Genomic DNA, 27,051 nt, shown 5'->3' on the forward strand with positions numbered 1-27,051 from the left:
GGGGTTGGTTTAGTTTGTTGTTGGGTTTTCGCCACGCTTCTGGTTGGCTGACTGTTTATACGGAATTGTTTTTGCTGCTTGGGGTTTCCTTTATTTGGATGATGAAGAATTTATTTGAAAATTAAGAAGACAAATTATTTAATTTCGACTTTATGAGCTTTTACTACCCTCCCCGCCTAACGCAGCTGCAGCAGCAGCAGCAGACGCGCTGCTTAACGCTAACTGCTTTAATTTTCTGCTGCTTTTCCAGAAGCACTTTGGGATGGACGCTGGCGTTCTTGGAAAAACTGCAGAGTAGTAGCTGAAATAAAAAATAAAAGGGTTCTTGCTTGCATGCGAATGTGGGCGGCAACACTTGGCCGCCGCCGCCATTTTGTGCCATTTAAAGCTGCACGCGTTTTGCATTTTATGCCCCCAAACGTGGCAATAAACACGCTAATGCTACGCTTCAGTTAAGGGTCCTGTGGCAGCAGCACGTCACAAACTTAATTTCATTTAGTTTTATGTACATTTCATTAAGCAAAAAATTTTCTAGCAACGCGACGCGACAGACCAGTGCCAGTGCCACATGCCACAGTCCTTGCCACTAGTATACAATGTATGCCACATTGAAGTGTCCTGCGCTCTGACTTCGACTTGCAGCGAAAGGGACAATCAAGATAAATAGCAAAAGGAATTTTTATTGCCGAAAGGATACGACTGAACATTAAATGAAATACAAAAAAACAAAAACAAAAACAATACAAACAAACATAGAGAAACAACTTGGCAGCCAAAGAGTTGAAAAGTGTTGACGTGACTGCCTGGCAGCCATATCCTTATGCATATATGTATTAGTGTGTGTGTGTGCGTTCACTAACCCTTTGTGGAAAATTGTCAGCGAGTTTTGTATTTTCCCAAATTTATGACCACTTGCAGCATTTTGTAGCGCAGCGGTTGACCATAGATTATCTCGTCGTTTAGAGCCTAATAATGCAATAGTAGTGGTCGGTCGGGCAGCTTTATGATTTATTACCCGACTACCGATAGATGATTGCAATATATGTTTCTTGCTTGTTCTATGCTGTTTGTTGCTCAACACAAACACATTCTTAATTACACTTTTTACAACAAAATTAAATGACATGTCAACGCTAATTAAATTGTTCTTTCAAACTGTCTGCGCGCGTTTGTTGTGTGTGTGTGTGTGTGTGTGTTGTCTGTTGTGTGTGTGTGAAAGGGTTGCGATGCGACAGTTTTGATAACGCCTAGCCTAGCTTAATACATTTATCAAGGCTTGTAAACAGTTTGTAGGCTCCATTTACTTCAGCTGTCAGCAGTAGTCAAAAATTATGCATGGCTTGTGTTTTATCCAATACATCTGTTATTGTATAATTTATTTACGATACACCTAAATATAATATTTATTAATTAAATGAATTAAGAAGCAAGTATAAGCTGCAGTCTACCTGCTCAGGAGCAATTGTCGTCGTCGTTGCTGAGCCCCAAATAAAAATAAATTGAAAATAAGAAATATGTAAAACGAAAAGAGATTTACGCAAAGTTACAGTAGTTGGGAGTTGATATTGGAGTTGGCCTTGGCTGCTGCTGCAGAAGTCAAACCGCGAAAGTCAATTGAAAAACTCGCTGCCAAAAGGGACAAAGGTAAGCCATAAGCGTAGGGAAGGGGAGGAAGGTGCAAACTGTTTGAGTTGTCGACAGCACCTGAGCCTGCTTGCATCCTGACTATGGCTTTGAGCATAAATTAAGTAACACAGCATAGAAAACTAATATAATATTGTCTTCTTCAAAACTATTCTACCCATTCGTATATATTTATCTTTGGTCGTCAATTGGGAAACATCAAGTGAAGCAGAGCTTTATGTGGAGTCCTGGTGAGCAATGCGTGCTGCTTCAATAGCAATGACTGATCTCCACACAAAAAGCAACTAGTGCCGATTTTAGAATATAAAACATTTTTTATCAAATCTGTTTATTTATTTAGCATTTATTTTTTAATTACGCAATAAAATTACAATTAACGTAATGTTATTTAATTTCAGAATAATGAATGCTGCATTTATAACAGAATTAAGGATTAGATTTGAATTCTGTAATAGTAAAGAGTAATTGTCAAATTTCTGATTAACCACTATCGTGGAAACAATATTTATAAATAATAAATATGTATTTTGTGTTTCTTTTTGTTTTAATTGGCGCGGTTGTAAGTCACAAATTACAAAAAGACCAACAAGTATTAAAACAACATAAATTAGACAAACAAATATTAGAACATATTACATTACGAAAACAACAAATACAATACAAATTACATCAACTATAAATATAAAACAACAACAAACTAATTTGGTCACAATTGTTGTTGTAATTTTTCTATTCGTGGTTGATGTTGTAATTTTTATTGTAGTCGTAATATTTGTTTTTGGTGTTTTTCGTGGAAACAATTTGCAAATCAAAAATTTGACAATTACTCTTTACTTTTATACAATTTTTACAACAAAAGCAGTGACTTGCAAATTCATGATGTGCAACCAAATCAGGAATTTTACATAATAAACCAACAAGCAACTCCAAAGTGGATGCCAAAATAAATAAAAAAGTTAAAATATTTTTCAAGGCCACGTGCGCTCTCAGTCTCTCACTCTCTCTCAATTGCATCCCTTTTAATGAAAACCATTACATCAGTTATGATTTTGTTGTTGTTATTGTAAGAAGTGTTATTGTTGCTGCTTTACTTACAATTGATAATTTTAACTAAAATTGCAAAATCAGAAGAGTGATAGATGCACAAATACCAGACGAAGTAAAAATGCTAAAAAAAAAAAAAAAATGCTGCAGTTAAAATGCTTTTTATTTGGAGTACCAATTTTTTTTAATGCATATATGTATATTAAACTAGCATTTGGCGAATATAAAAATTAATTAATTAACACGATGAATAGCTGAATCTCGCTGATGCTCCTTACAACACAATCCAGCACTTGATTCAAATGTAAACAAAATAACACATGATAGTTTATGGAACATTCTTCTTATACAATAGTTCAATTCATAATAACATTAATGTACACATAAACAATATTAAAGCTAGTTGTGCTTAAATAAGTTAAGGACGCCGCTGCAAAGAAAAGAAAAAAAACAATTTAATACAATAAATTATGCATAAATAAGAAATAATTTATTTTAGAGAAGTTTTGTAGCTTGTCTAATTTTTTCAAATGCTTCGCAACCCTTTCTTTAGTTTTATTTTCATATATCAAAAGCAGAAAAGGGTGGCAAATGATCTATGAATGCGAAAATCAATATCAAGTTGAAGTCTCTAGCGATAAATACAATTAAATTCTTGCTAATCCAGCAAAACAATAAACTGAGCGAGGGGTGAAAGAACAATGTCTCCCCCAATGACTGTCAATATGGTATTTAATTAATTAATATGCTCTGTGGTTAATGATTAGAGGCAAAAGTGGTAAATTGTTGCATTATAATCGTGTTGGTTACTCATTGAGTGTTTGAGTTGTTCTGGACCAGCTTAGAAGATGCTGCATCGCTGTGGCTTTAATTACCTTGCGTTGTGTAACAAATGGCGCTGCTAGTTGAGATGAGCCCATCAACGTATCATCTTGAGCAAACGCCTGCGAGGGCGTTAACGCGCTTTCCTGTGCCGGCGGCTCTTCCTTTTGCTGCTCTGCTGTGCTGCTGGCAACCTCAACAGAAGTGCCACTGGGTTGAATCCGTGCTACGGCCGTCATAGGCAGCGCACGAAAGCCATGTGTCAACTGTGGCACATTGTCGCTCATCAGGCGCGCTTTCTTTCTAACTTGAGTTACAGCAGCTGCTAGTGGTCGCTTTCTGATTAAAGCAGGAGCTGCAGTTGAGGCATCCTCCAGCTGCGCTATATTTGCCATTAAACGTTCATACGAGTGCTCTTGACTGTGACTGTTAGCCACGTTTGCTTGAGGCTGCGTTGACGCCAAGCGGAAGCAGGCAAGTTTATTCTCCTCCTCATCATCATCAGCTAGATTCACAATTTTTTCATCTGTGTTTATAAGCTCACAGTTGAATTCTTCATTAGAATTGTCCGGCAGACTAAAGCGCAAATCGTTGAGAAATTTAATGGGCTCCTGTTTTATTTGCTGCTTAGCAGGCAGTTCTATAGCTGCAGGCTCAGCAGGCACTTCCACAGTGTCTCGCTGCTGCTGATCGCACACAGGCTCCTCTTCCGACTCGCGGATTTCCAGCAGTAGAGGTTCAGCACTGTTCTCCTCATCAGGCAGCTCAATAATCTCTGCCTGGTCAACGTACAGCCACGGATCAGCCGCTTGAGGATCAGCCAGATCTATATATAGAGGCTCACTGTTAGCCAGCAGTGGGTCATCTATGAGCTCTTGCTGCTGTGAAGCTGGGCAAACATTATCAATGTCCACAAAACTAGTAACAGGCAGTGAAGTATCCAGTTGCGTGGCGGGACAGCTTGAGTCATCTAAATTGTTAAAGCAAGCTGGCACTACAAAACAAATGCTTATTATTGTATATTTTTAAGTTATATAAATAAAGTCTTACATGCACTCAATTTCTCATGCTCTCTAATCTCCACGGGCACGACAGTGCTGAGTAACTGCTTCAAGTGTTCGGTTGAAATCACTGGCACTTGGCGCAGCCATTGATTATGTTGCCAGCAGCGCTCATAGAACTTTGCTCCCAATTCAAACCAAGCCTCTACGCTTGGCGCCTCTTCGCCCGTGCGTTGCCAGTAATCCTCCTCAGCAATGCTATAAAAATTAGTAAAACGCAGCAGTTCATCCAAATGCAGCACTTTCGGTGAAAGTTCCTCCAAATCCGTAAAGTCAAGTTCTACGCCATTGCTATGCAACAATTGCTGCAACAAGTGCAGCTTCACATGTAGCTGGAGTGGCCAATTCCCTCTGCCCACCACGTGCTCATAGCAACGACTCAACACCTGCTCATCCTCATAGATGTTTTCGGCTTGCTGTATGCTCGTGTATTTTCTAAAATCGGCTAAGCTTAGATGTGCTAATATACGCCATAGGCTGTGCATTAGTCCGCGGCTGGTTCGCAGCAAATATCTCATGTTGTGCTCCTATTTAGAGAGAAACATTAATTGTTTGCTAACATTTCAGTTGTTACCGCTTACCTCGCTGGCTTCAGCAAAAAAGTTAACGCACTCCAGCTGTAATTTTTGCTCAGCCAATGTAGTTGCAGTTGCTGGCGCTTCTGTTGCGACTGTCGTTGAGGAAGTTGCAGTTGCCTTGGCCTGGGATGTTGTAGGTTCAACTGACGCTTCTTTTGCATCTGACGTTGCATTTGAACGTAAAGCACTTAAAGCTGTTGTATTTGTTTTGACCTGGGATGTTATAGGCTCAGCCGACTTCTTTGCCTTTGCACTTGCTGGATTTAAGGATGTTGCATTGGTTTTGTTCTGGGACGCTACAGGTTCAACTGGTGCATCTTTTGCGTCTGTTGTGGCATTTGAGCTTGGCTGGCAGATTTGGTTGGCATTGATGTTTGAATTAATCTCAGTTGGAGTAACTTTAGTTGGGTTCGGTTCAACTGGCGATTCTTTTGCCATTGTCGTTAAGGAAGTTGCAGTTGCCTTGGCATCGGTTGCTGTAGATTGAACTGACGCTTCTTTTGCATCTGACGTTGCATTTGAACGTACTGCAGTTGTAATTCTTTTGACCTGGGATGTTATAGGCGTAACCGGCTCCTTTTTTGGGACTGTCGTTGAATTTGAACTTGCTGGTTTTAAGGATGTTGCATTGGTTTTGGTCTGGGACGCTACAGGCTCAACTGGCGCTTTTTTTGTGCCTGTCGTGGCCTTTGAGCTTGCTGCACTTAAGGATGATATATTTGTTTTGTCATGGCTTATTGTAGGATCCAACTGCTTTTCTTTTGCGTTTGGCGTTGCCTTTGAGCTTGGCTTGCAGATTTGTCTAGCGTTGATGTCAGTTGCAGAATTTTCAGTCGGCTTTGAGTTAGCATTGTCTTTCAAAACTCGAAACTTAAGGTCCTGCATTGAGTTAAGGTTTATAATGCTTATAATGGGCACTTGAGCAGTTGAATTAACGCATGACGCTCCTTTTGGCCGAGAGACTCTGAGCGCATTTGAACTTGCCTCGGCTGCAGCACATAAAGTTGGGTTAAGGCTTGCGGTTGCATCATTTGAATTTGGCTGAACTACTGCAGCTACGATTGCAGTTGCAGCCATCGCTGCTGTTGCATTCGAAGTTGCTGTTGATGCGCTCTCCGCTGCTGCTGCTGCATTATTGGAAGCCCCAGAAGTTGTTCCTAATTCAGATGTGGCGCCAGTTTCAGTTAATCGCTCCACCTGCTGCTGTTCATTAACACTCAAAAATTGTTTAAACAGCAGCTGTCGCCTATGCGCGTCTTTCGTTAAAGCTATATAAGCAGCTAAGTTATATGGCTTAAACAGACGAATGTCTTTGCGCTTTTTAGCATTTTCCATTACATTTTGCACTAGCGGCACTTTGAACAATAAATCCTCAACGAAAGCCGGGCAGGGTCTTAAAACAATTTCATACTCTTGTCGTATTTTTGGTTGAGTATAGAAATTGTGATAAAATACACGCTGGCATTGTAATGCGTCTAACTGCGAATACTGCGCTTGTTTTTGCATCTTTGCCACAATTTCATCCAGGAAAACTATTTTTTGAAAGAGCACAAAAGATACAGGATATTGTATAGAACTAGTTGACTTCCTTTGTTCAGTCTCTTTAGTTACAGTCTCTGTTGTAGGATTTTCAGGCGTTGGCAGCTCTTGCAACTCTGCTGGTGACTCCACAGTCTGTTTAGTTGGCGCTGTCAACTCCTTTACAGACTGTGACATCTGCGGCGCTGTCAGCTCTTTCACAGGCTGTGCTAGCTGCATCAATTTCACTTGCGACTCAGCTGGTGCAGCATCAAAATTATAATTGCAAACATTTCGCTTTTCCGCATGTATATAGAAACTATTATAGTAGCCTTTGAATATTGCTATTTTCCTGGCCCGATCTCTTAGTATCTGCGCTGCTTTCTCTTTGTTTCCGGTACGAAAGTGCGCCAACTCTTGAATGACGCTATCGTAGTTAATGTATCGCTTAAATGCCTCCAAAGATACAGGAAATTCGTAGGTAATGCCATTTACAGTTTTTAATATTCTTTCATTACTAGCGGCTGTACTTTGCTGAGGCGCTGGTTGAACTGTATGCGGCGACTTCATTGGTATATGTTTTCCCGCAGATGATTCCACGGGCCAATTAGTTTCTATTCTGTTATCACTTTTTAATGGACTTTGTTGTGGCGCTGGTTGAACTGAATGCGCCGACTCCATTGGTATATCTGCTATCTCAGATGCATCAAGTGTAGCATCAGACCCTTGTGAACAAGCTGGTTCGCTTATAGCTACTGCATTCTGTTGCTGCTCAGCGTTTGCCATTTGGGAATCCACTCTGCAATGATAAGATTTAATAAATATTCTTTTTTTTTTTTTTAAATCATGCGAATCATACTCATTGTCATCCAACTCCATGGCTTGTGCTTCAGTCTCCGATGCTTGTTGCGTCTCATCTTGCGAACTTATAGACAGATATGGATGCTTGATTTGCAGCTGCTCCAATCGGGCAATATCAACGCTATTGGGCAATGCTAAAATACGTTTCTTCATAGCCAATGTGCAAGGATTTAATACAAATGCGTATCTTTCACGTATTTCAGGCTTTAAATAAAATGCCAAATAATATGCAAACGCGCAATCCTCAAAGCCTTTGCATTCATATACAGGATCATTCATCTTCAGCTGCCAGACAATCTCATACAGATTCTTTATATGTTGCTCAAATACCTCAAAGCTTACTATTGAGGATACGCTGCAATGGATAAATTTATCAAAAGTTTTCATGACATAAGAAAATCCGCTTACATAGGCAGCCAATTGTTGGACTCAGTTGAGCTAACTGCCTCAATTTCTGCTGCTGGCTGCCGTTCAAGCACTGGTTGACTAAAATCAGCAAAAGTAAATTCACAACTAATCGCAATAATTAAAGCGTATAACTTACTTGTCCATTGTTATAAGCGCCAATTCATCCAATGGCTTGCCTGGCAGTAAGAAATTTTCACGCAAGGCATTAGGTACTCGCAAATAATCATGTTTACTTGATAAGCGGTGGCTTGGATTTATATAAAAGGTAAGGTAATATCTGTGCAGCATTTTGCGGCCTTTAGATTCGTCAGATAAGTAAGCTTGACGCTTCGCTTCCTTGATATGCTTTCGTACCAAATAATGCAACAGCTTATCCTTGTCCACATGCTGCTCAAAAGTTTCGAATGTTACGGGAAATATATAGCGTCCAAGTCCTTGTCTACAAAGTAATCATAATTAGATAATGAAATTAAGTAACGATTTACTTACTCATTGACTTCCACACCGTCAGCATTTTCCAATTCCACATTATCAGATTGCTCAGCAGTATTTTCTTTATCCGCTATGCTCCCGGGTATCTGCAGCAATTTATCTCTCATTGCCCTAGGACATGGTTTTATTTTAAATTTATACTTTTTCCGCACATCAGGATGTTTATAGAACGCACCGTAGTACCAATCAACGCATTCGTCTATCGTTTTAGTCGCACATTCAATTTCGCTGGCCTTTACTTGGGCAGCTATATCAGAAAGATTTTCTATACATTTGCTGAATGTTTTAAGTGATACTGGCGGTTGAATGCTGTTGCTACTACTAATTACAAAAAATATTGGTTAGTTTTTGTCTGGCATTCACATAATCAAGTAAATTTACCTTTTGTGTTCCTTATTTGTGACTAACCAATTACGTATATTTCCAAACGATTTTCCAATGGGCTTTTGTTTGGTATTAACAGTCAATGTCTCAATAGATTTCTCTGCAAATTCGGTTCTTGCTTCAACTGCATCCACAGTGCTAGTTTTACTTGATTTTGGAGTTTCTGTCATTTCAACATTATTGCTTATGTTGGAAGCCACACTGAAAAATATTATAAATTGGCAATTGTTGTATTGTATTCCATAATTTTACTTACCGTTTGTCGACCACAACTAAGTCCTCTGTTTCACTATCAACTGCATCCGCATCGTCGTCCACTTGTGATTCGTGACACTCAGTTATGGACGAGCGCGAGTTCTGAGCGTGTAATTGACGCTGTAGCGACACATCCTCACTGTTGGATTGGAATGCTCTCAAAGAATTCACTTAGCAAAACTAGATAAGCCGCTTACCTGGTCGACAAAATGCTTTCAGCAAGTGCTGATGATGAGGGACCGTCAATTGACTGTAGTCCAGCAGAGCCTTTTGATTTTCCTTGACTTGAATAATGTCAATGATTAATAAAATATTTTTAGCAGCGCACAAGACAAACAACTTACTTGGCCACTGCATTTTGAGCCATTTCATCCAATGGCTTGCCTGGAAGCCACAACCTTTCACGCAAGGCATCAGGTACTTTCAGAAAATCATGTTTACTTGTTAGGCGCAGATTAGGATATATATAAAAAGTATTGTAATATTTGCGCAGTACTTTGCGGCATAAAGCTGCGTCAGAAATGTAAGCCTGGCGCTTAGTTTTATCCTTGAAATGCTTGCGCAAAAGGTAAGGCAACAATTTATCCTGGTCCACATACTGCTGGAATGTTTCAAATGTTACGGGGAATAAAAATCGGCCACGTCCATGTCTGCATAAATAATTAGGATTAGTTATTGAATTCAATGAAAACTTTAATACTTACAAATTAAGCTCCACACCATCAGCACCCTGAGCTTTAATTTGTTTATCATCTATGCTTTCCGGTATCTGTAGCAGTTTATCTCTCATTGCCTTGGGACATGACTTTAGTCTATATTCATACTTTTTGCGCACCTCAGGCTGGTTATAGAATGCCTCATAGTACCACTTAGCGCATTCATCTGTCGTTTTGGTCCTACATTCTACTTCGCAGACTTTTACTTGGAATGCTATATCCGATAAATTTTCTATAAACTTATTAAATATCTCAAAAGTTACTGGCGGCTTGCTGCTGAAAGTTAGAAAAGAGTTTTAATGCTGTTATGCTCATAAATATATTGAAACAATTTTACCTTTTATCCATAATTTCAACTTGGCATTCCTTTATATATTCAAAAGACTTTTTTGCACACTTTTCATTGTGTTCTTCTTGCTTTCTTTTCCCTGTAGTTACAGCCAATGGCTCAACATCGTTTTTTTCAAATTCAGAAAGGTCTGCCATTTCAACATGGATGCTTATTGGATCAGAAATATCATCATTTGGTTTTGGTTTTAAGTTAGAATCAAGTATATATTCGTTGTTTTCTTCTGCTTCAGTGCTAACTGGCTCCGTATTCTGCAATTCATGGCCCTCAGCTATTGATAAGCACGGATTGTATAATTGCGTCTGCAGCGGGACATCATCACTGTTGAATTAGAATGTTCTCAAAGAATTCACTTATCAATCCATGATATGACTCTTACCTGGTCGACCAAGTGCTTTGAGCAGGTGAAGATGATGCTAAGGGACCGATTGACTGTGGTGAAACGGAGCTGTTTGATTTTCCTTGGCTTAATAATGTCAATGATTAGTAAAATGTTTTGAGCAGCGCATAAGACAACTTACTTTGTCATAGTTTTAAGCGCCAATTTATCCAATGGCTTGCCTGGGAGCAAGAACTTTTCACGCAAGGCATTAGGTACTCTCAAATAATTATGTTTACTTGATAAGCGGTGACTTGGATTTATATAAAAGGTGAGGTAATATTTGCGCAGCATTCTGCGGCCTTTAGATTCGTCAGATAAGTAAGCTTGCCGCTTTGCTTGATCCTTGATATGCCCTCGTACCAAATAAGGCAGCAGCTTATCCTTGTCCACATGCTGCTCAAAAGTTTCGAATGTTACGGGAAATATAAAGCGTCCAAGTCCATGTCTACAAAGTAATCATAATTAGATAATGAATTCAAACATATTTTAATACTTACTCATTGACTTCCACACCGTTAGCATTTACCAATTTCACATCAGCTGTATTTTCTTTATCCGCTACGCTCCCCGGTATCTGCAGCAGCTTATCTCTCATTGCTCTGGGACATGGTTTTACTTTAAATTCATATGTTTTCCGCACGTCAGGATCGCTATAAAACGCACCATAGTACCACTTGACGCATTCGTCTATCGTTTTGGTCATACATTCAATTTCGGTAGCTTTCACTTGGTATGCTATATCCGAGAGATTTTCTATAAATTTGCTAAATGTTTTAAGTGTTACTGGCGGTTGAATGCTGTTGTTACTACAAATTAGAAGAAAAATAATACATTTAGTTCTTGTGTCAATTTCTTTTTAATCGAGTAAATTTACCTTTTGTGTTCCTTATTTGTAATTAACCAATCACGTATATTTGCAAAAGATTTTCTGTTAGATTTTTGCTTGCATTTTTCTTGCTTAGTAGCGCCTGCAGAGGCAGTCAATGGATCTATAGATTTCTCTGCGAGTTGAACTATCTCTGTTTCAGCTATCACTGGAGCAATTGATTTCTGAGTGTGTCCCGATTCATTACTGTTGCTTATATTGGAAGCCACACTGTAAGATATTATAATTTGCTAATTGTTTTGAATTTTCATTAGGTAGGCATACTATACCAATTGCTGATCGCAGCTAAATTCTCAGTTTTACTGTCAATTGCTTCCGCATTGACCTCCACTCGTGATTCGGAACACTCAGCTATTGATAGGCGCGGGTTCTGACCTTGTAACTGTCGCTGAAGCGCCTCATCACTGTTGGATTGGAATGTTCCCATTGACTCTGGTGCAACCGAGCCTCTTGATTTTCCTAGGCTTAATGTTAATGATTAGTAAAATATTTTTATCTGCGCACAAGACAAACAACTTACTTGCCCATTGTTTTATGAGCCAATTCATCCAATGGCTTGCCTGGGAGCAAGAACTTTTCACACAATTCATTAGGTACTCTCAAATAATCATGTTTACTCGATAAGCGGTGACTTGGATTTATATAAAAGGTAATGTAATATCTTCGCAACATTTTGCGGCCCTTAGATGCGTTGGATAAGCATGCCTGACGCTCCGCTTCCTTGATATGCTTTCGTACCAAATAACGCAGCAGCTTATCCTTGTCTACATGCTGCTCAAAGGTTTCAAATGTGACGGGAAATCTAAAACGTCCAAGTCCAGCTCTACAAAGTAATCATAATTATATAATAAATTCAAGTATAGTTTTAATTACATACTCATTGACTTCGACACCGTCATCATATCCCAATCCCACATCAACTGCTTGGGCTGTCATTTTTGTGCCCTTTCTGCCCACTGGAAGCTGCAGCAATCTATTTCGCATTGCCTGGGAACATGGCCTTAACTTAAATTCATATTTTTCACGTACAGCGGGTATACTGTAGAACGCTTCGTAGTACCACTTGGCGCACTCGTCTAGCGTTTTATGTTTTTCGGCGATTTGTAACTCGAAAGCAATGTCAGGCAAATTCTGCATAAATTTACTAAACTGTTGATATGTAACTGGCCGTTTGCTCATTCTACAAGTTCCAAGAAGAGTTTGTTTACATCTTGCCAAGTTTTCCTTATATTACTTTACCTTTTGTTTTGATTTTTTCGTTTGGCAATCATGTAAATGTTTCTGAGGCTGTTATTTCAGCTGAAATGCAAAACAAAACAAGCGTAAAAAAGACGCGCAAATTCCTTTGCGGCTGCAAACATTGCTCACTTGTTCCTGTTAACAACATTTTCTGCTATGGAGCTGCCCATAACATTTACTGTACATTAAGCCGGTTAATTTCAAAACATTTTCTTATCAATGTTTTGCTTTTATTTAGAGCGCTTATAAACTTAAACTACAAATTATACAGTACTTACAACTAGCTAAATTCAACTTAAAACTGCTACAACTATCAATCAGCCTGAGAAATATTTTGCGCTGCACTAATCAAAGTATCATGAATATCTTTAGCTGACTGCACATGCACGCGCACTGTATTCAAAAAAGTGGGATACGGTATGGGTCCATTTGGGTTGTCTTGCATAAAGTTTTCCATGCGCATTGCAGTTACAGCGCCAGGCAAGTAATGCTGCGAAGATGTTAGCTGCTGCATGCACTGAATGGCTGTTTTTAGATGCAGTTCCATTTGATCGCAGCAAGCATAAAAATCTTCCAAGTGTTTATCAAATCGTGGCACATGACCATGGCCAGCTGTATCTCGCTTCAGATTATCCGCCAAATTATTCTGCTGCAGCGTGAACGCACTTGATCTGATGGTCAGGAACATTGATTCACGCAAAAGTCCTAAAAGACTCTTTACTCTTGATATGTTGTCTAGTTTTTCTGCCTGTTGTTGCTGTTGCTGTTGTTGTTGCTGCTGCTGCTGCTGGTGCTGGTGTTGCTGTTGCATTGGTACCGGACCGGCGGGCATCATGGGTTGCGGGGATGACTGCATCACCTGCATCATTGGTGGCCCCGCCATTTGCATCATATTCATATTTGGATTCATAGTTTTATCAAACAATTGTTAAGCACAAAATTTTCACAACAAATCTACTTTCTGACTTTCGTTATGTCGGATGACAGTTTGTTATGTTGCAGCGCTGCTGTTGGATGAATCGGCCTGCCGCCAACTAATGTTAAGTAACATACAGAACGACCAAAGTTCTGTAAACAATAAAAATAAGATAAAATACAATTCGACAAATTTTTCTACTCAAAATTAGGCGCAAAGCGCGTTGTTAAAACTCAAAACTATTCTAAATTAATACGATGACCAGGTGAGTAAGCGCAGCGCCTGTAATCACTTAAACGTACAATTCTAACCTAAAATATAACTAAACAATGTGTTAACTTTATAAATTCTAATACGATAGATCAAGCATTGAATTGGGCGATGTGACGCCGCATAACATAAAACAATTGAAGAAACTGAATACGGTTGTGTTTCCCGTCTCCTACAATGACAAATTCTATGTCGATGTGCTGGAAGCCGGAGAGCTGGCCAAGCTTGCCTACTACAATGACATTGTGGTGGGCGCCGTTTGCTGTCGCATTGATACAACGGATAACCAGCGTCGTTTATATATAATGACACTTGGTTGTCTATCGCCCTATCGCCGCCTGGGCATTGGCACTGTGATGTTTGAGCATATACTCAACTATGCTGAAAAGGATGGGAATTTTGATAGCATTTTCTTGTAAGTTGCACTTAAAGCTTTTTGTTGGGCATATTCAACAAATGTTTCTCATTTTCAACAGGCACGTGCAAATTAACAATGATGGCGCCATTGAGTTTTATAAAAAGTTTGGCTTTGAGATTGTTGATACCAAAAAGCAGTACTATAAACGCATTGAGCCAGCGGATGCGCATGTGCTGCAAAAGGCGCTGCGACGCAAGAAGATTGATCAGCTGCACAATCATGCCTATACCAATGGCGCTGTAAGCGACAAGAAGGAGCGTCGGACTTGAAGGCATGCGTGAAAACAATTGCTCAGCTAAAACACTCTCCATAAACACACACCCACACACACACAACAGAAGAATATAACAAAAAAAAAATATATATACTAGGCATAAAACTAAAACCAATTATGTACGTTTATAAGTTGAATATAGGCCTTTAGTTAGGTAGACCCGACATGTGTATATGTGTTAGTAGGTGCTAAATAAACCCCCAAACTGGCTAATTGTGTGTTCAATTAACCCAAAACGATGGCTAAATGTTGATTACAGTTACCAACAGAGCAGTCAGCAGCATGAGCTCCAAGCCAAAGCACGTTGGTTTTGTCTACTGCTACGAGAGCCTATACAGCTTGCTCTTTTACTGGGGCGCCATTACCTTTCGTCTGCATCATCTGCAGACGACGCCGCAAAGAGTGATCTATGCCTTGAGCATACGCATTTTCTTTATTGGTGGCTTTGTAACGGGCGTTTATATAAAGCTCAGCGACGCGCAAATGTCACAGGCCATGTTTAGCCATCTCTCGCCTGTGGTGAAGATTATCTTCAGCTGGGAGTGCGTCTGCTGCATTATAACCTACATAGAGTATTGCCTGCTATTGGATACACAGCGACGTCGTCATATACGTCTGTTGGCCAACATGCAGCTGCTGGACACACAAATCTCTGCAGCTTTTCCATTTGTAAATTGGCGCTATCATCGCACGCGCGGCAAATACTGGTACGGCACTGTGGGCATAACATTCCTGTATTTGGTCATCACATTGACCTTGATGTTTGACACAACTCGCTGTAGTTGCGGCTTTTTATCCACGCTGGTAATTGCTTGCAGCTATACCTTGGTGACCAGCACCTTGGGACTGTTCAGCTTCATACACATAGGACTAATGGATTACCTACGCGTGCGGTTTCGGTTGGTAATGAAGCTGCTGCGCCAGCTCTATGCGGCTACGAGTGTCACAGCAACGGAGCGTGAGTTACAGCTTGACTTACTCTTTGCATTCGCCAAGCGCGGCTCCTGGCTAGTGCAGGAGCTAAATGAAACCGTTGGCACGCTTGCTGCTGCCGGCATGTTTTACGATTTTACCCACATGACGGGCTTTGTGTATGTTGTCTGCCAAAAGTTGCTGCACCAAGAGCCTTGGGATACCCAATACGCCTTTCTGACGCTGCATCTGGCCGTGCACATCTATAAGCTTATCATGACCTGCGTTTATGGCTACATATTGCAGCGTGAGGTAAGCCATAACATAAATTACATTTCATGTATTATAGTCCACCTAATCCTTGCCAGAAACGCAACTGCATGCATTTGCTCAGCGCATGTGGCGCCCACTTTAAGCAAATCCCGCAGATTCAGTGTCGTATAGAATGCTTTCAACATTGGTGCATGCATAATAAGCACACGACCACCATTGGCAAGAAGACTCCGCTTAATCTCAGTATGCTCTATGTGGTAAGTATTTCTTTTAACTGTAGCTCATAACAGTCTTAATTTTTTATTTATTTCGTAGGTTTTTAATGGGCTAGCTAATTATGTTATAGTGCTGGTACAGTTGCTTTTTCAGTTGCAGCAAAAGGATAAGCAATCTATGCCGAAAGATGTGGAGATTATAAAATCCTAAGCTCAATTAACAGAATTTAAATAAATGGAGAACACGCACTCAAAAGATGAATAAATAAGATAAATTACAGAGCTGGAATTCTTAGCCGAGCATCCAGAAAGCTTAAAATTACGATTACTTTAATATCTTTGTTTTTTATTTAATGTTCTTACGTTTAAACAATTTTTTATTTTTTTTATTCAAATTAAATATGTGTAGAACATTTTTAATTATCTATAAAATGATGTTCTAAATTAACAGAATTTACATATGTATATGTATGTACATATTGTTTAGCTTATTTAAAATTATTATATATTTTATTAAATTTTAAATATTAGCTTGCTCCTCCTCTTTTGTTATATTGATAACGCTATTTATCAAATTTGCCCGAAATTGTAGTTTCTTAAGGGGGGAAATTTTTTTTAGGAAAGGCAGTAAGCTCTTAAAAAACTGTAAGTCGTCCGAGTCTTCGTTAGTTATTCGTTCGATGTCTGCCTCCAAAAGCTTTAGCTTCTTTTGCAAGTAATTGTCGTCCTCGCTTATCTTGCGTTTTGCAATCTGTTTATTCTTTTGAGTGTTGTTTTTCCATGTAGTTGTTTGTTTTCTGTCAATTCCGGCAAAATTCTGTGTTGAGTTGTCTCGCAAAAAACTCATCAGGTTAAAATATTTAAATGGTGAGACGCGGATTGGATCCTCTGATTGATGGAACTTTTGAAGTGCCTTCCTGTATTCATCCTTTAAATATTTGAATTTCTTCTTACAATCGAGTTCTGAAATTTTAGAGCGTAAAACTACATATTATAGACACTGTGACTAAATGTTTGTATTTATTCGTTAATAAGAAAAACATAAATATATATCTTTAAAAGTCCGGGTTCTAAATGCCTGCAATTTTTACGGCTGTTTGCCTTCCAAAAAACGCTAGATCTAGCGTCTAGAAAGCGATTCTGGCAGCATTGCGCGTTATACCGAATTTGTACTTACTCGATGCACTTAAATTGTTAGCAATAGAGTCCCATATGTTTTCCGTTACTACCCTATTCATATGGTGTTCGTGTTTTTTATCCCAAACTGGTGGGTTCTCCGCAACTTCTCTAATTAATGCTTCGAAATCCATCCCAAATCACAATTCCAAATAAGTTCGTCAGCTGCTGAAAACTTATCAGCTCTGCTCAGCTTTCAGTGATTAATATTAAGCCATGTGCAAAAATAAATGCTATATATGATATACTAACACTTTGCCGCCAACGAGTAAAAATTGAAAGGATGCGCAAAACATCAGAAATCGCTCAATGCATACGATGCCAAGAATTTGGCCACACAGCTAAGTACTGTCGTCGACAACCCAATTGTGCTCGATGTGGCGAAGATCATCTTACAAAGCAATGCGCACGACCCCAAGATCAACCGCCTACCTGTATAAATGTAGAGCTTAAACATAAGCTCCATAGGAGGACAGACGAACAATCAATTGTTTCGACTCAATCGTCTAGATCTTACGTGGAGAGGTTAATCAGTACACGTGTCTTCATCCTTATAACTGCAGTGCTTTTATTCAAGTTGTCTTAGCATGGGTCTTAAGCTCTAATTGCTCGTTTTCTCACTTGTAAGTAGGATGAGTTGAATCAGCAGCAGCTGTTGGTATTTGCTCCGTGTGCGTCTGCTGCCATATCAATCTCTTGACCAGTCGAGGAGATGGTCTTGGAGTAGCTTCACCCGTTTGTATTGTGTTGACTAGAGCCAGGTGGTCAGCCTAGGTCCCAGTTTGCAGCTATGCTTGCTGGAGAGTCAAGTATTCTATGATGGATGTACAGCAAAATCAATGCAGATCGTCGTATGGCTTGTTGGTGTCCTGTAGCAAGTATATTGTGCTTCACGGAGGGCAATATATGGCGATGAATTGCATGTAGCCCAGCCACTTTAATAGTTCAGTATGTCCTTGGCGTTTGCATTTTCTTAACTTCTATGCACAATCAATGCAATTAATAAATATAGGTATATCCAATAGTCAAGGTTCAGTAAGTGCAGCAATTACTGCATATAAAATGTACTCGGTGCAACTGTCCAGCTACGGGATATGCCATATGTATTTGAGCCGCTTTGCTCCCACACACATACATACGCACTTCGAGTACATAATATAATATATATATATATATATATATTGTACATATGTATGTACCATAGGTATACACGCAAAGCGTTTGGGCTATGCGGCAGTCCCGGACATCGTTTATCGATTTGCGCAAAAAGCAACAACAACAGCAACAATAACAAAAGCAACAACAACAACAATGAAAGCAGCAACAACAAAAAGCTCAAAATAAGCGGCGGTGCTGGCGACGGCGACGCTGGCGTTGGCTGCGTCACAAACTTCGTCGCTCTCAGTAGGCCGCTTCCAACATGATAGCAAAACCCCAAACAGCAGCAGCAGCAGCAGCAGCAGCGACATCGCAGCAGAAGCAACAACACCATACGACAAATACACACACACACATATAAACATACAGCTATATTCTTATACACGCCCATGCACACAGGCATGCCCCCGGCTTCACGCCGCTACACGCAAACGCCCCACACACACACACACACACACACACACATATATACATATAGCTAGCACCCGCCACGCCCGCTCACCCCACTCCACCAGCAGTGTCCCACCCCAGCCTACTCGTCCGCTCAGCCATTTGGCGCTGCTGCTTGGGGGCGCAAAGCAGGCGGCGGTGGTGAAGGAGACGTGCTGGGCTGGCTGCCGGGCTTTTGATGGCAATGCTGATGATGATGATGATGACGTTGGCGATGGCAACTCGGCGACTTGGCATGGCGAGGCCACAAGGACGCGGTAGACGGCAGTTGGCCGCGTTGGGTGGGAACTGTACGGGCTGGGAGGGAATGAAAGGCAGTCGCTCGTTCGCAGTAGGAGCTGGGAAAAAAGGAAGGTGCTTGGCTGCCGCCGCTGTTGCTGCTGCTGCTGCTGCTGCTGTTGCCGTTGCCGTTGCTGGTTGAAGCACGGGGCATAGAGAAAAGCGAAAAAATATAATAAAAGCAACAAAAACGCGCACAAGCTGAAGAGATACAAGCACATATACACACTCACACACACACACATACGACGAGGGCACGCTCGTCCGCCACGTAAACACATTCAAGCACACACAGACACATGCATAGGAGCAAACATACGCAGTATAAGGAAGTGTGCGGGCGGGACGCAAAGCCTGCAGAGAAGGGAACTAACTGGTCGTAGGTTCGCTACAGTCAACAATCAGCGACAAGAGAAGCAGTCGCGGCAGCATCAGCAGCGACAGCAGCAGCAGCTGAGTGGGCCAAGACGACAACGACAACGGGCCACAGCAACAAAAACAACTTGGAGAAAACGCAAAAACAAAAAAAAAAAACAAAAAAAAAAAGGAAAAGAGCCGCAATAACAGATGATGTTGTTGGCGCACAAGCAGGGGGGAGTGGAGAACCAGGATGGGTAGCAAAGCAAAGCAAGGCAAGGCAACACAAAATTCTACAACGTTGCTGTTGCTGCTGCTGCTGCTGTTGCTGCTGTTGTTGTTGTTGCTGTTACTGTAGCTGCTGCTGCCTTGAATCGATGGAACAATTTGGGATGCTGCTCAGCGGCGGGCGGCAAGCAAGACGACGTCGGTGACGGTTGTTCGTCCAAAAAGCAGCTTATGAACAGACGAATAAAGGGAACGGCGGCACAGCACAAAATGCGAGTAAGCTCCACGACGCCGTCCCCCAACCAGCAGCAGCAACAACAACAACAACAACAACAACAACAACAAGAGGCAAAACGACAAAAATCAAACGCAAACGCTATGGCAAGAAGCAGAGCAAAAGTTATTTAGCAACAACAACAACAACAACAACAACAACAACAATAGCTGCCGTGTCTAAGAGTAGCGCAGAGTGAGGGCGCAAGAGCGAGGGCGCTGGCCGCAGTAACTGATAAGAGACAGAGCAACGGCAACGACATGAGTCAAACCAACAACAACAGCAGCACATATAGAAAATCGGAAACAAAAGCAAGTAGTAGTCATTATTTTGGACGACGATCAATTTTAAGCTGCAGTTAATTTATGTAAACAAAGCTATGAAGCATAAGTATGCTAAATAATGGCCTTGAACTTTTCGTTTCCGCAAATGTAATGACAACTGTCGTCGCATAAAAGGTGCAACAGCTTAGCAACAGACCCACAAATTCAAATACATATGCCGCTATTATGCTTTTAAAGAGAAACAAACTAAAGCTGCACCCACAGGAGTAAATACATGCACACACATACACGCATACACTTATACAAGTTTGGTTTAGAAAGTCGTATGAATGAAAATTGAGCTTTCAAAGCTTTGTGTGTAAGGAGTCGCTTGCTTGGCTCTGATTAAGCGCTGATTAAAGTCAAGAGCATGATCTGTATGAACTCTTTAAAATTACTCTTAATTAAGATCCCACGTGAGTGCATCTCATTTTACATTGCTGCAGTTGTGTTGTTATCAGTCAACTGCTCTCAATCAAGATCGGTTAGTTTAGTTGCCGCTCAGGATATTTGTAGCAGCACACGCCAGCGATATAGGAAGGAACCCTTCAATTTATTTGAACGCCAAGGCAAGTGTGGGGATTGCTTTCAGTTTTGTGCGCTCCCAACCGCTCTCACACGCCTAGCACACACGCACAAGCGCACACATACATATGTACATACGTTAACAAAAACAAACTGAAACGGCATCAACAACAACAACAAAAACAACACTAACAACAAGAAACTCATGATTTTGCCTGGTGGGTCGGTCGGTCGGTCGGTCGGACGACGATGTTGTCGTGAAATTGTATTTGTTGTTGTTGTTTTAGTTGCTGTTGCTGCTGCTGCTATTGTTGTTGTTGTTGTCGTTTGCTGCTGCTGCTGCCGTTTGGCTCCGCACAACAGCGGGCGTCGCAATGTGGGCGGTTAAACGAAACGTTGGAGCGGCGCTCTGTGTCGTCGTTGTGGTTGTTGGGCAAACGGGGCGAGCAGGCAAGCGAGAGGTGAATGGGGGGGAGCCAAGCGTTGCGCGTTTATTGCGAGCGCCAAACTGCGCTGTCGCTCTGTCGCTATTTTCCCTGTCTCTGTATATGCGTATACGTGTATGTATGTGTGTGAGTGTGCTTGTGTGCGTTAGTGTGTGTGTGAGTGCTTGTCATGGGGCTGACTGCCAGCCGCCGCTGCTGTTGTACGCCAACGTTGCCCATGATGATGACGACGACGACGACGATGATGATGATGAGGTTTGCTGCTGTTGTTGGTTGCCTTCTTGTTCTTCTTTTACACGTCCTCCAACCGACGGTTCCATACAATCGTCGCTTCGTTTCTCGTACGCTGGCGCGTTGCTGCTGCTGCTGCTGCTATCGTTGTTGTTATTGTTTTTGTTCTTCTTCCCTGCCTGCCTGCTTGTCTGCCTGCCTGGCTGCTGCTGCTGCTGCTGCTGCTGCTGCTGCTGCTGCTGCTGCTTTTGTTGTCGTCGTCGTGTTGTTGGCGCCGCAGTCGACTGCGGTCTCTGCCGCCGCTGCTGCCTCAGTTAGGTTATGTGCATGCACTGTGCGGCGCTCTCCTCATTCAAGTGTCCAACTTTTGTCGAAGCGGTCATAGAGCGGCAATCGCAGCGCGCCCACGCCTATAAAAAGAATACTTTTCACTGTGTGCAATAGTGAATACGAGTGTGTGTGTGTGCCTGTGTGTGTGTGTGATTACTTCAAACGGAAAAACCGTTAAAGCTAAGCCATGAAGGAAATTAAAGTGGCGCGCGCTATTAGCGAATCCTCAACCACATCCGATAATACATCGGACTTTATAGATATTGTCAAGCGCTATGATGTTGTTTACAACAATCACAATCCGGATTACAAGAATGTCGAGGTGAAGATGAAGGTCTGGTCGCAAATTGCCGATGAGATTGGATTATCTGTTGGTAAGGATACAAAATATATAACCAATACATACACATAAGTGAATCTATAGAAAAAAAGGAAGTTATGCAGCGGCGGGCGTCACAGGGCCGCCGCCTGCTCAAATTAAATTACTACGTGCACGAATACACACACACAGAACCACATATACACATATGAGTATATGTATCTAGATACATTTGTAGGTGTGCATGTGTGTGTGTGTGTGTGTGTGTATGCTGCGAAACTCAGCAGCGGACAAAATGTTCTGCCTTCTCAGTGACGTTGAAGCGACGAACCGCCGGTCCGGCCGTTTATTTTGTATACACTCACATGAATATAGCCCGAGTGTATCTGTGTGTGTGCGCGCGCTCTCGCTTGTATATTTGTATGTATGAGTGCGTGTGCGTGCTGTTGGAAGCGGGGGCGAGTGCGGCAATGGTGCTGTGCAGAACGCGACCGCCGCGAATTGCAGTGAGAGACGAAAACAAAAAAGGAAAAATTCAATAGAGAGAGAGCAAGAGAGCAAAAGAATAGGAAGTCACAACAAACTGAGTCAACAGAATAGTTTATACTCTTTATTCACTTGCAAATGCAACAAACATTATCATATTTAGTTAATCCATTTTAAATTGCATGTTTAACATAAATATATTTTTATACTATTGTCAAATGTTTTACAAAGCCAAGCGACCATCTAACAAGAGCATAATCAAAACACGAGCGTCAAAAGAGCGAAATCGCTACAAAAACTGCGCATTGAGTCAGCAGTGTTGTTGGTTTTTTTTATTTACATGCTGCTGCGTTGCTCAGAGAGCGTTGCACAAACTTTAGTTATTAACTAAAGAAAAGGACATATTTAACGCATAATCAAAACAGCTACTAACAAACATATCGCATCATTCGGCATACTTTTGTTTTGTTTTTTATAATGTTTCCTATATGTCACATTATCATCTGCGACACCCTGTTGCTTCCACGCACCTCGCTCTCTTAAGCGTTTTACCTGCATTCGCTCTCTTTCTTAAAAGAGCGCGCTCTCAGCTGTCGGCTTTTAAAAACGCAAGCAAATGCAGCGCAGTTGTTTTTGTTTGAGAAGTTACAAGCCTTACATACATACATATATCATTTCACTTTTATTGAGAAGGATACACCACGTCAGCGATTTGGCTATAGGTTGTCCCTGCATTGACGTTTGTGTGACATAAAACAGTTGCAGTTAATTAAAATGTATATTTAACTTTTTCAGAGGCTTCCAAGAGAAAATGGAAAAATCTACGCGACAGTTATACAAAATATTTACGCTCATTTCGCGTGGGCACCAAAACATCAAAGAAATATCAATACTGGGCGCATGCCGATCATATGGAGTTCCTTAAGCCGTTTCAAGGACCTGGCAGGTAAGTTTAATAATTTGCAAGCTGGAACGCCTAAAGCTTAGATTTCCATTTCCCTAGAAACTCAGCAACAGGGAATGGCAAATCCAACGATGAGGAAAATGAATTTGAAAACGAGTGTGATTTTGGCTATCAGGTGCTGTCCAAGGCAACCAGCAATGGAGGGGAGGCTAGTTCACAAACTGGGCTAAGCACACAAACCGTTAACAGCTATACGGCGCCCATATTAACTCCCAGCGTGGCAGCTACACCTCCCAGTCTCAATTCACCAGGCGGCAATGTGGTGCCGCCGCCACAAAATCACAACAGCAATAGCAATGGCAGCAATTGTGCCACAGTAGCGCCACTTACACTTAACGCTATGACGCCGCCAGCTTGCAGCAGCAGCAACAACGGCAACAACATGTTGCCGCTGTCATTGGGTGTGGCAGGTAAAAACGCCAATGCTGCAGCGCTTGCAACGCTCGCTAGCTTGCCACTGGGCATGGGCGGTTTGCCTGCGTTTCCACTTGCTACATTAAAGGCAGCTGCAGCTGCCGCCGGCTTGACTCTACCGCCCAACTCGGCACTAACGCCGCCCAACTGCAGCACAGCCAGCAATGTGGGCTGCTTAATCATTGAGCCGCAGTTATTTTCCGCCGCCGACAATTTTAAGAAGGAGCTGAATGCCGCCGCTGCTGCTGGTGCACCCTTGGGTCTCTTTCAGAGCTTGGCCAACCGGGCGCAGCAACTCAATGGCAATCTACCAGCTCTAGGTCTCGGTGATCCCACGCCACCGCCTCCACCACCGCCGCCCAGCTCCAAGGTGCGACGTGTGCAACCCTCGCCACAGACAGCGGCCATTAATCTAAGCTGCTCCTCTTCTGCATCGGCATCCAACTGCTCGCAGCCCTCGCCGGCTAAGACGCGCAAAATGAGCGATCCACGTTACCCGAGCGATTGGGATGTCTCCGCCGTGTTGCAGGCCAACCGCGAATTGGACGCCAATACGCTATTCTTTTTGAGTTTGGCACGACAGGTGCGCGCTATGCCCATGAAATTCCAATCACTGGCCAAAATGCGTTGCATGCGCATTGTCAGCGACATTGAGCTGGAGCTGGAGAACTTTGACTGCAATGGCGTGCCCCCACCAGAAGATTCAGGCAGCACGGCTAATCTTAAATACTGCACAGATACGCCGCCTCCACCACCAGCGGATGGCACAGTAATGATGTCAGCAACGTCGATGGCACCAGAAGGTTCCACAGAGCATTTTGTTTATTGCATGTCACCCTCACGCGTGGAGAGCATGATTGATATTTCGTCCGATGAGGAAAGCAATATGAATGGCGGCATGCAAGTGATGGCACCCAGCAGCATAGCCAGCACAGCTGCTGGAGCAGTGCATTAGTCCAACACTGAGCATAATATGTAAATGAGCTAACTTATAAACTTGAATGTTTAAGAAGTTAAATTACAAACAGATTCTGTTGTAAATTAAATTGACTATCAAATTCATTCATTCAAAAATGTATTCTAGTGCTTAAGTAAACTTAATTTAGCTGCATTAAAAAGTATTTTAACTTGATGGACTTTTGAACTTTTATTCAACACGATTTAAAGATGGCTATGGAAACTCCCGTGACAGTCTAATTTCATTAATTTGTTGCTATTTGTTAATGGTGAATGAATTTCATTCAAAAAATCTGTGCAGACAGTCTGTAGTCTTAGGACTGCACTTTGCCCTTGGTGGTGAAGGCAAAGTAGGCAACGCCGCCAACCATGAAGGCAGCCAACAGCTCAGCGTTGATCCAGGGTCCCTTGTAGGCGCTCTTTGTGGGCACGCTGATGTCCAGCAGCGACTTGACCGATGAAACCTTGCCACCATCACGCTGAGTCTTGCGCACATTAGCATAACCCTCCTCATCGAAGAGACGCACTTGCACATTGCCGCTGCTGCCGTGCTTAATGTCCTCCACCCAGCTCACCTGCAAAAACAACAACAACAACCACAATATAGCTTTGCTTGAATGTTTAGTTGTCTGCTGGATAACTTACCTGGTATTTGCTGTCGCCAACCTTGGCCACAGGCACAACCTTGCCACAGGGGAATTCAGCGAACAGAGTAGGCTGCTCCGACTTGCTGCATTCCAATGTGAATTCGGCTACGTGCGCCAATTGAGTAAGAATCGTGGCGTCCTGTGTGCTGAACGCCGACAATTTGGCCTTGCAGCTAGCTCCATAGGCACCAGTGGCACATACCACGGCAATCAGGCAAAGCGCAAACATCTGGCGACTCATGTTGAATGTGTTTAGTTGTGTTTTTAATAGAGAATTAACTCAACGTTTAGTTAAACTTTCTATGTTTCAACGCCACGACAGCAAACGAAATTTGACAGCTGACAGCCGCTGAAACGTCAGCAGTTGCAAGTGTCATCCAATTGGAAAACTATCGAAACTATGTGTCACAGTCGACAGTTATTCAAGCAATCGATAGTTGCCGATAGTATGATTTGTTGAACATTCCGCCATAATTTGAATGCTTTACAAACATCAGCTTCAACTACATCCCAGCTGTTAAATTTATGCTATATGTTAATAATTTAAAAGCATCAATTATGAAAAAATAATGAAAAAATAAATAGTTGCAATTAAAAATAATTATCAAACTATCACAGCATGTTGCACTTATTGTGCGCTGCATTCGATAAAACTAATTAGTTTGCTTTTACTATTTTAAAAAACAACACAAAAACAAAGAGCCCAGCTGATCTGTAAGCGTTAGACAGTCACTTCCTCTCGCTTGAGAGTCACTTCCGATCGATAAATATGCGCGCGCATAAATCGGGAATTTAAAAGTTAATACAGCTGATAATCAAATAGTAAGTCTTAGCACAACAAACCAATCAAAAATATATATTTGTTATTAAATAATATTTATGACCATAATACAGACTACACCATCACTCTACCGTTCTAAGCTCTAATTGAAATACTTTTGTACATCTTGTCAAATATTTTAGCATTTGATGAACGGTGCTGGGCACCGCTTGGTATTTTGACACCATCCTGACAAATATGAATTTATTTAGCGCTTTGTTTACCTTAGCTCATTTCTATTATAATTGTTTCGAGATGGCAGAAAACAAATGCCAAAAATTGAAATTTTCATGCCAAAATGTCGCAGAACGGAAACTTGTGCCGTTTGATTTTTTGCCTAGTACCAATAAATATCGACTTGAAATGATTAATGTGCTGGGTTTTGGCTTACAGTTTTTGTTTTAAGTACATTAGTATATATGGGTAGTATTTGCCATGATTTCAGGCTGTCATTCATGGCTAACAATTTGCAAATGCGCATACACTGAGAGAAAATCAATTGGTAAATCTGAAATTGCGCAATAGTCAAATAAAAAACAATAATTTTGTGAGCTGAACTATTGCAAGAAATGTTTAATTTCAATTTAATTATTATACATTTTTATAGTGTAGAACTATCAAAATATTGCACATAAGTGCTTACAGATCCATGCATATGTATGTGTGTTTGTATGTAAGAATGGCATGTGACCCTGAAAATGGCTTGATTTGGTTTTTAGCTCTTGATGCCTTTTATTGTTACTTGCTGTT

At 41.4% G+C, this 27,051-nt stretch overlaps 6 protein-coding genes across 7 annotated transcripts; 3 read left to right on the forward strand and 3 right to left on the reverse strand.

The window, feature by feature from the left end:
• Window positions 1–2,887: 2,887 nt before the first annotated feature.
• LOC108595179 (protein telomere ends associated-like) lies at window positions 2,888–10,227 on the reverse strand. The gene is made up of 12 exons (XM_033293353.1): window positions 10,121–10,227; window positions 9,772–10,059; window positions 9,412–9,717; window positions 9,069–9,206; window positions 8,810–9,013; window positions 8,073–8,375; window positions 7,937–8,014; window positions 7,527–7,883; window positions 5,153–7,466; window positions 4,561–5,098; window positions 3,564–4,504; window positions 2,888–3,118 (listed from the first exon to the last, which is right to left on the reverse strand). The coding sequence occupies exons 1-12, from the start codon at window positions 10,129–10,131 to the stop codon at window positions 3,107–3,109; spliced, it is 5,490 nt and encodes a 1,829-aa protein (XP_033149244.1). The 5' UTR covers window positions 10,132–10,227; the 3' UTR covers window positions 2,888–3,106.
• Window positions 10,228–12,867: 2,640 nt separating this feature from the next.
• LOC108597258 (mediator of RNA polymerase II transcription subunit 29) lies at window positions 12,868–13,612 on the reverse strand. Its single transcript, XM_017983715.1, has one exon. The coding sequence runs from the start codon at window positions 13,547–13,549 to the stop codon at window positions 12,953–12,955; it is 597 nt and encodes a 198-aa protein (XP_017839204.1). The 5' UTR covers window positions 13,550–13,612; the 3' UTR covers window positions 12,868–12,952.
• A 117-nt stretch (window positions 13,613–13,729) lies between these two features.
• Window positions 13,730–14,608, forward strand: LOC108597259 (probable N-acetyltransferase san). Its single transcript, XM_017983716.1, has 3 exons — window positions 13,730–13,820; window positions 13,917–14,240; window positions 14,302–14,608. The coding sequence occupies exons 1-3, from the start codon at window positions 13,813–13,815 to the stop codon at window positions 14,510–14,512; spliced, it is 543 nt and encodes a 180-aa protein (XP_017839205.1). The 5' UTR covers window positions 13,730–13,812; the 3' UTR covers window positions 14,513–14,608.
• A 191-nt stretch (window positions 14,609–14,799) lies between these two features.
• Window positions 14,800–16,128, forward strand: LOC108594735 (putative gustatory receptor 47b). The gene is made up of 3 exons (XM_017979873.1): window positions 14,800–15,741; window positions 15,798–15,959; window positions 16,018–16,128. The coding sequence occupies exons 1-3, from the start codon at window positions 14,800–14,802 to the stop codon at window positions 16,126–16,128; spliced, it is 1,215 nt and encodes a 404-aa protein (XP_017835362.1).
• A 3,694-nt stretch (window positions 16,129–19,822) lies between these two features.
• Window positions 19,823–24,963, forward strand: LOC108597640. Of its 2 annotated transcripts, XM_017984287.2 has the most exons (4): window positions 19,823–19,841; window positions 21,722–22,068; window positions 23,295–23,445; window positions 23,503–24,963. In XM_017984287.2, exons 2-4 carry the CDS (start codon window positions 21,882–21,884, stop codon window positions 24,830–24,832), a joined length of 1,668 nt encoding a protein of 555 aa, XP_017839776.1. In that variant the 5' UTR covers window positions 19,823–19,841; window positions 21,722–21,881; the 3' UTR covers window positions 24,833–24,963. The 2 variants fall into 2 exon arrangements, with proteins under 2 accessions (XP_017839776.1, XP_017839777.1); XM_017984288.1 differs by lacking the exon at window positions 19,823–19,841 and having other exon boundaries at window positions 21,636–22,068.
• Window positions 24,964–25,005: 42 nt separating this feature from the next.
• On the reverse strand, window positions 25,006–25,816 carry LOC108597641 (translocon-associated protein subunit delta). Its single transcript, XM_017984289.1, has 2 exons — window positions 25,480–25,816; window positions 25,006–25,409 (listed from the first exon to the last, which is right to left on the reverse strand). The coding sequence occupies exons 1-2, from the start codon at window positions 25,720–25,722 to the stop codon at window positions 25,149–25,151; spliced, it is 504 nt and encodes a 167-aa protein (XP_017839778.1). The 5' UTR covers window positions 25,723–25,816; the 3' UTR covers window positions 25,006–25,148.
• Window positions 25,817–27,051: the final 1,235 nt, after the last annotated feature.

This window comes from Drosophila busckii, chromosome 2R (assembly GCF_011750605.1).
Source record: "Drosophila busckii strain San Diego stock center, stock number 13000-0081.31 chromosome 2R, ASM1175060v1, whole genome shotgun sequence".
Classification (NCBI taxonomy): domain Eukaryota; kingdom Metazoa; phylum Arthropoda; class Insecta; order Diptera; family Drosophilidae; genus Drosophila; species Drosophila busckii.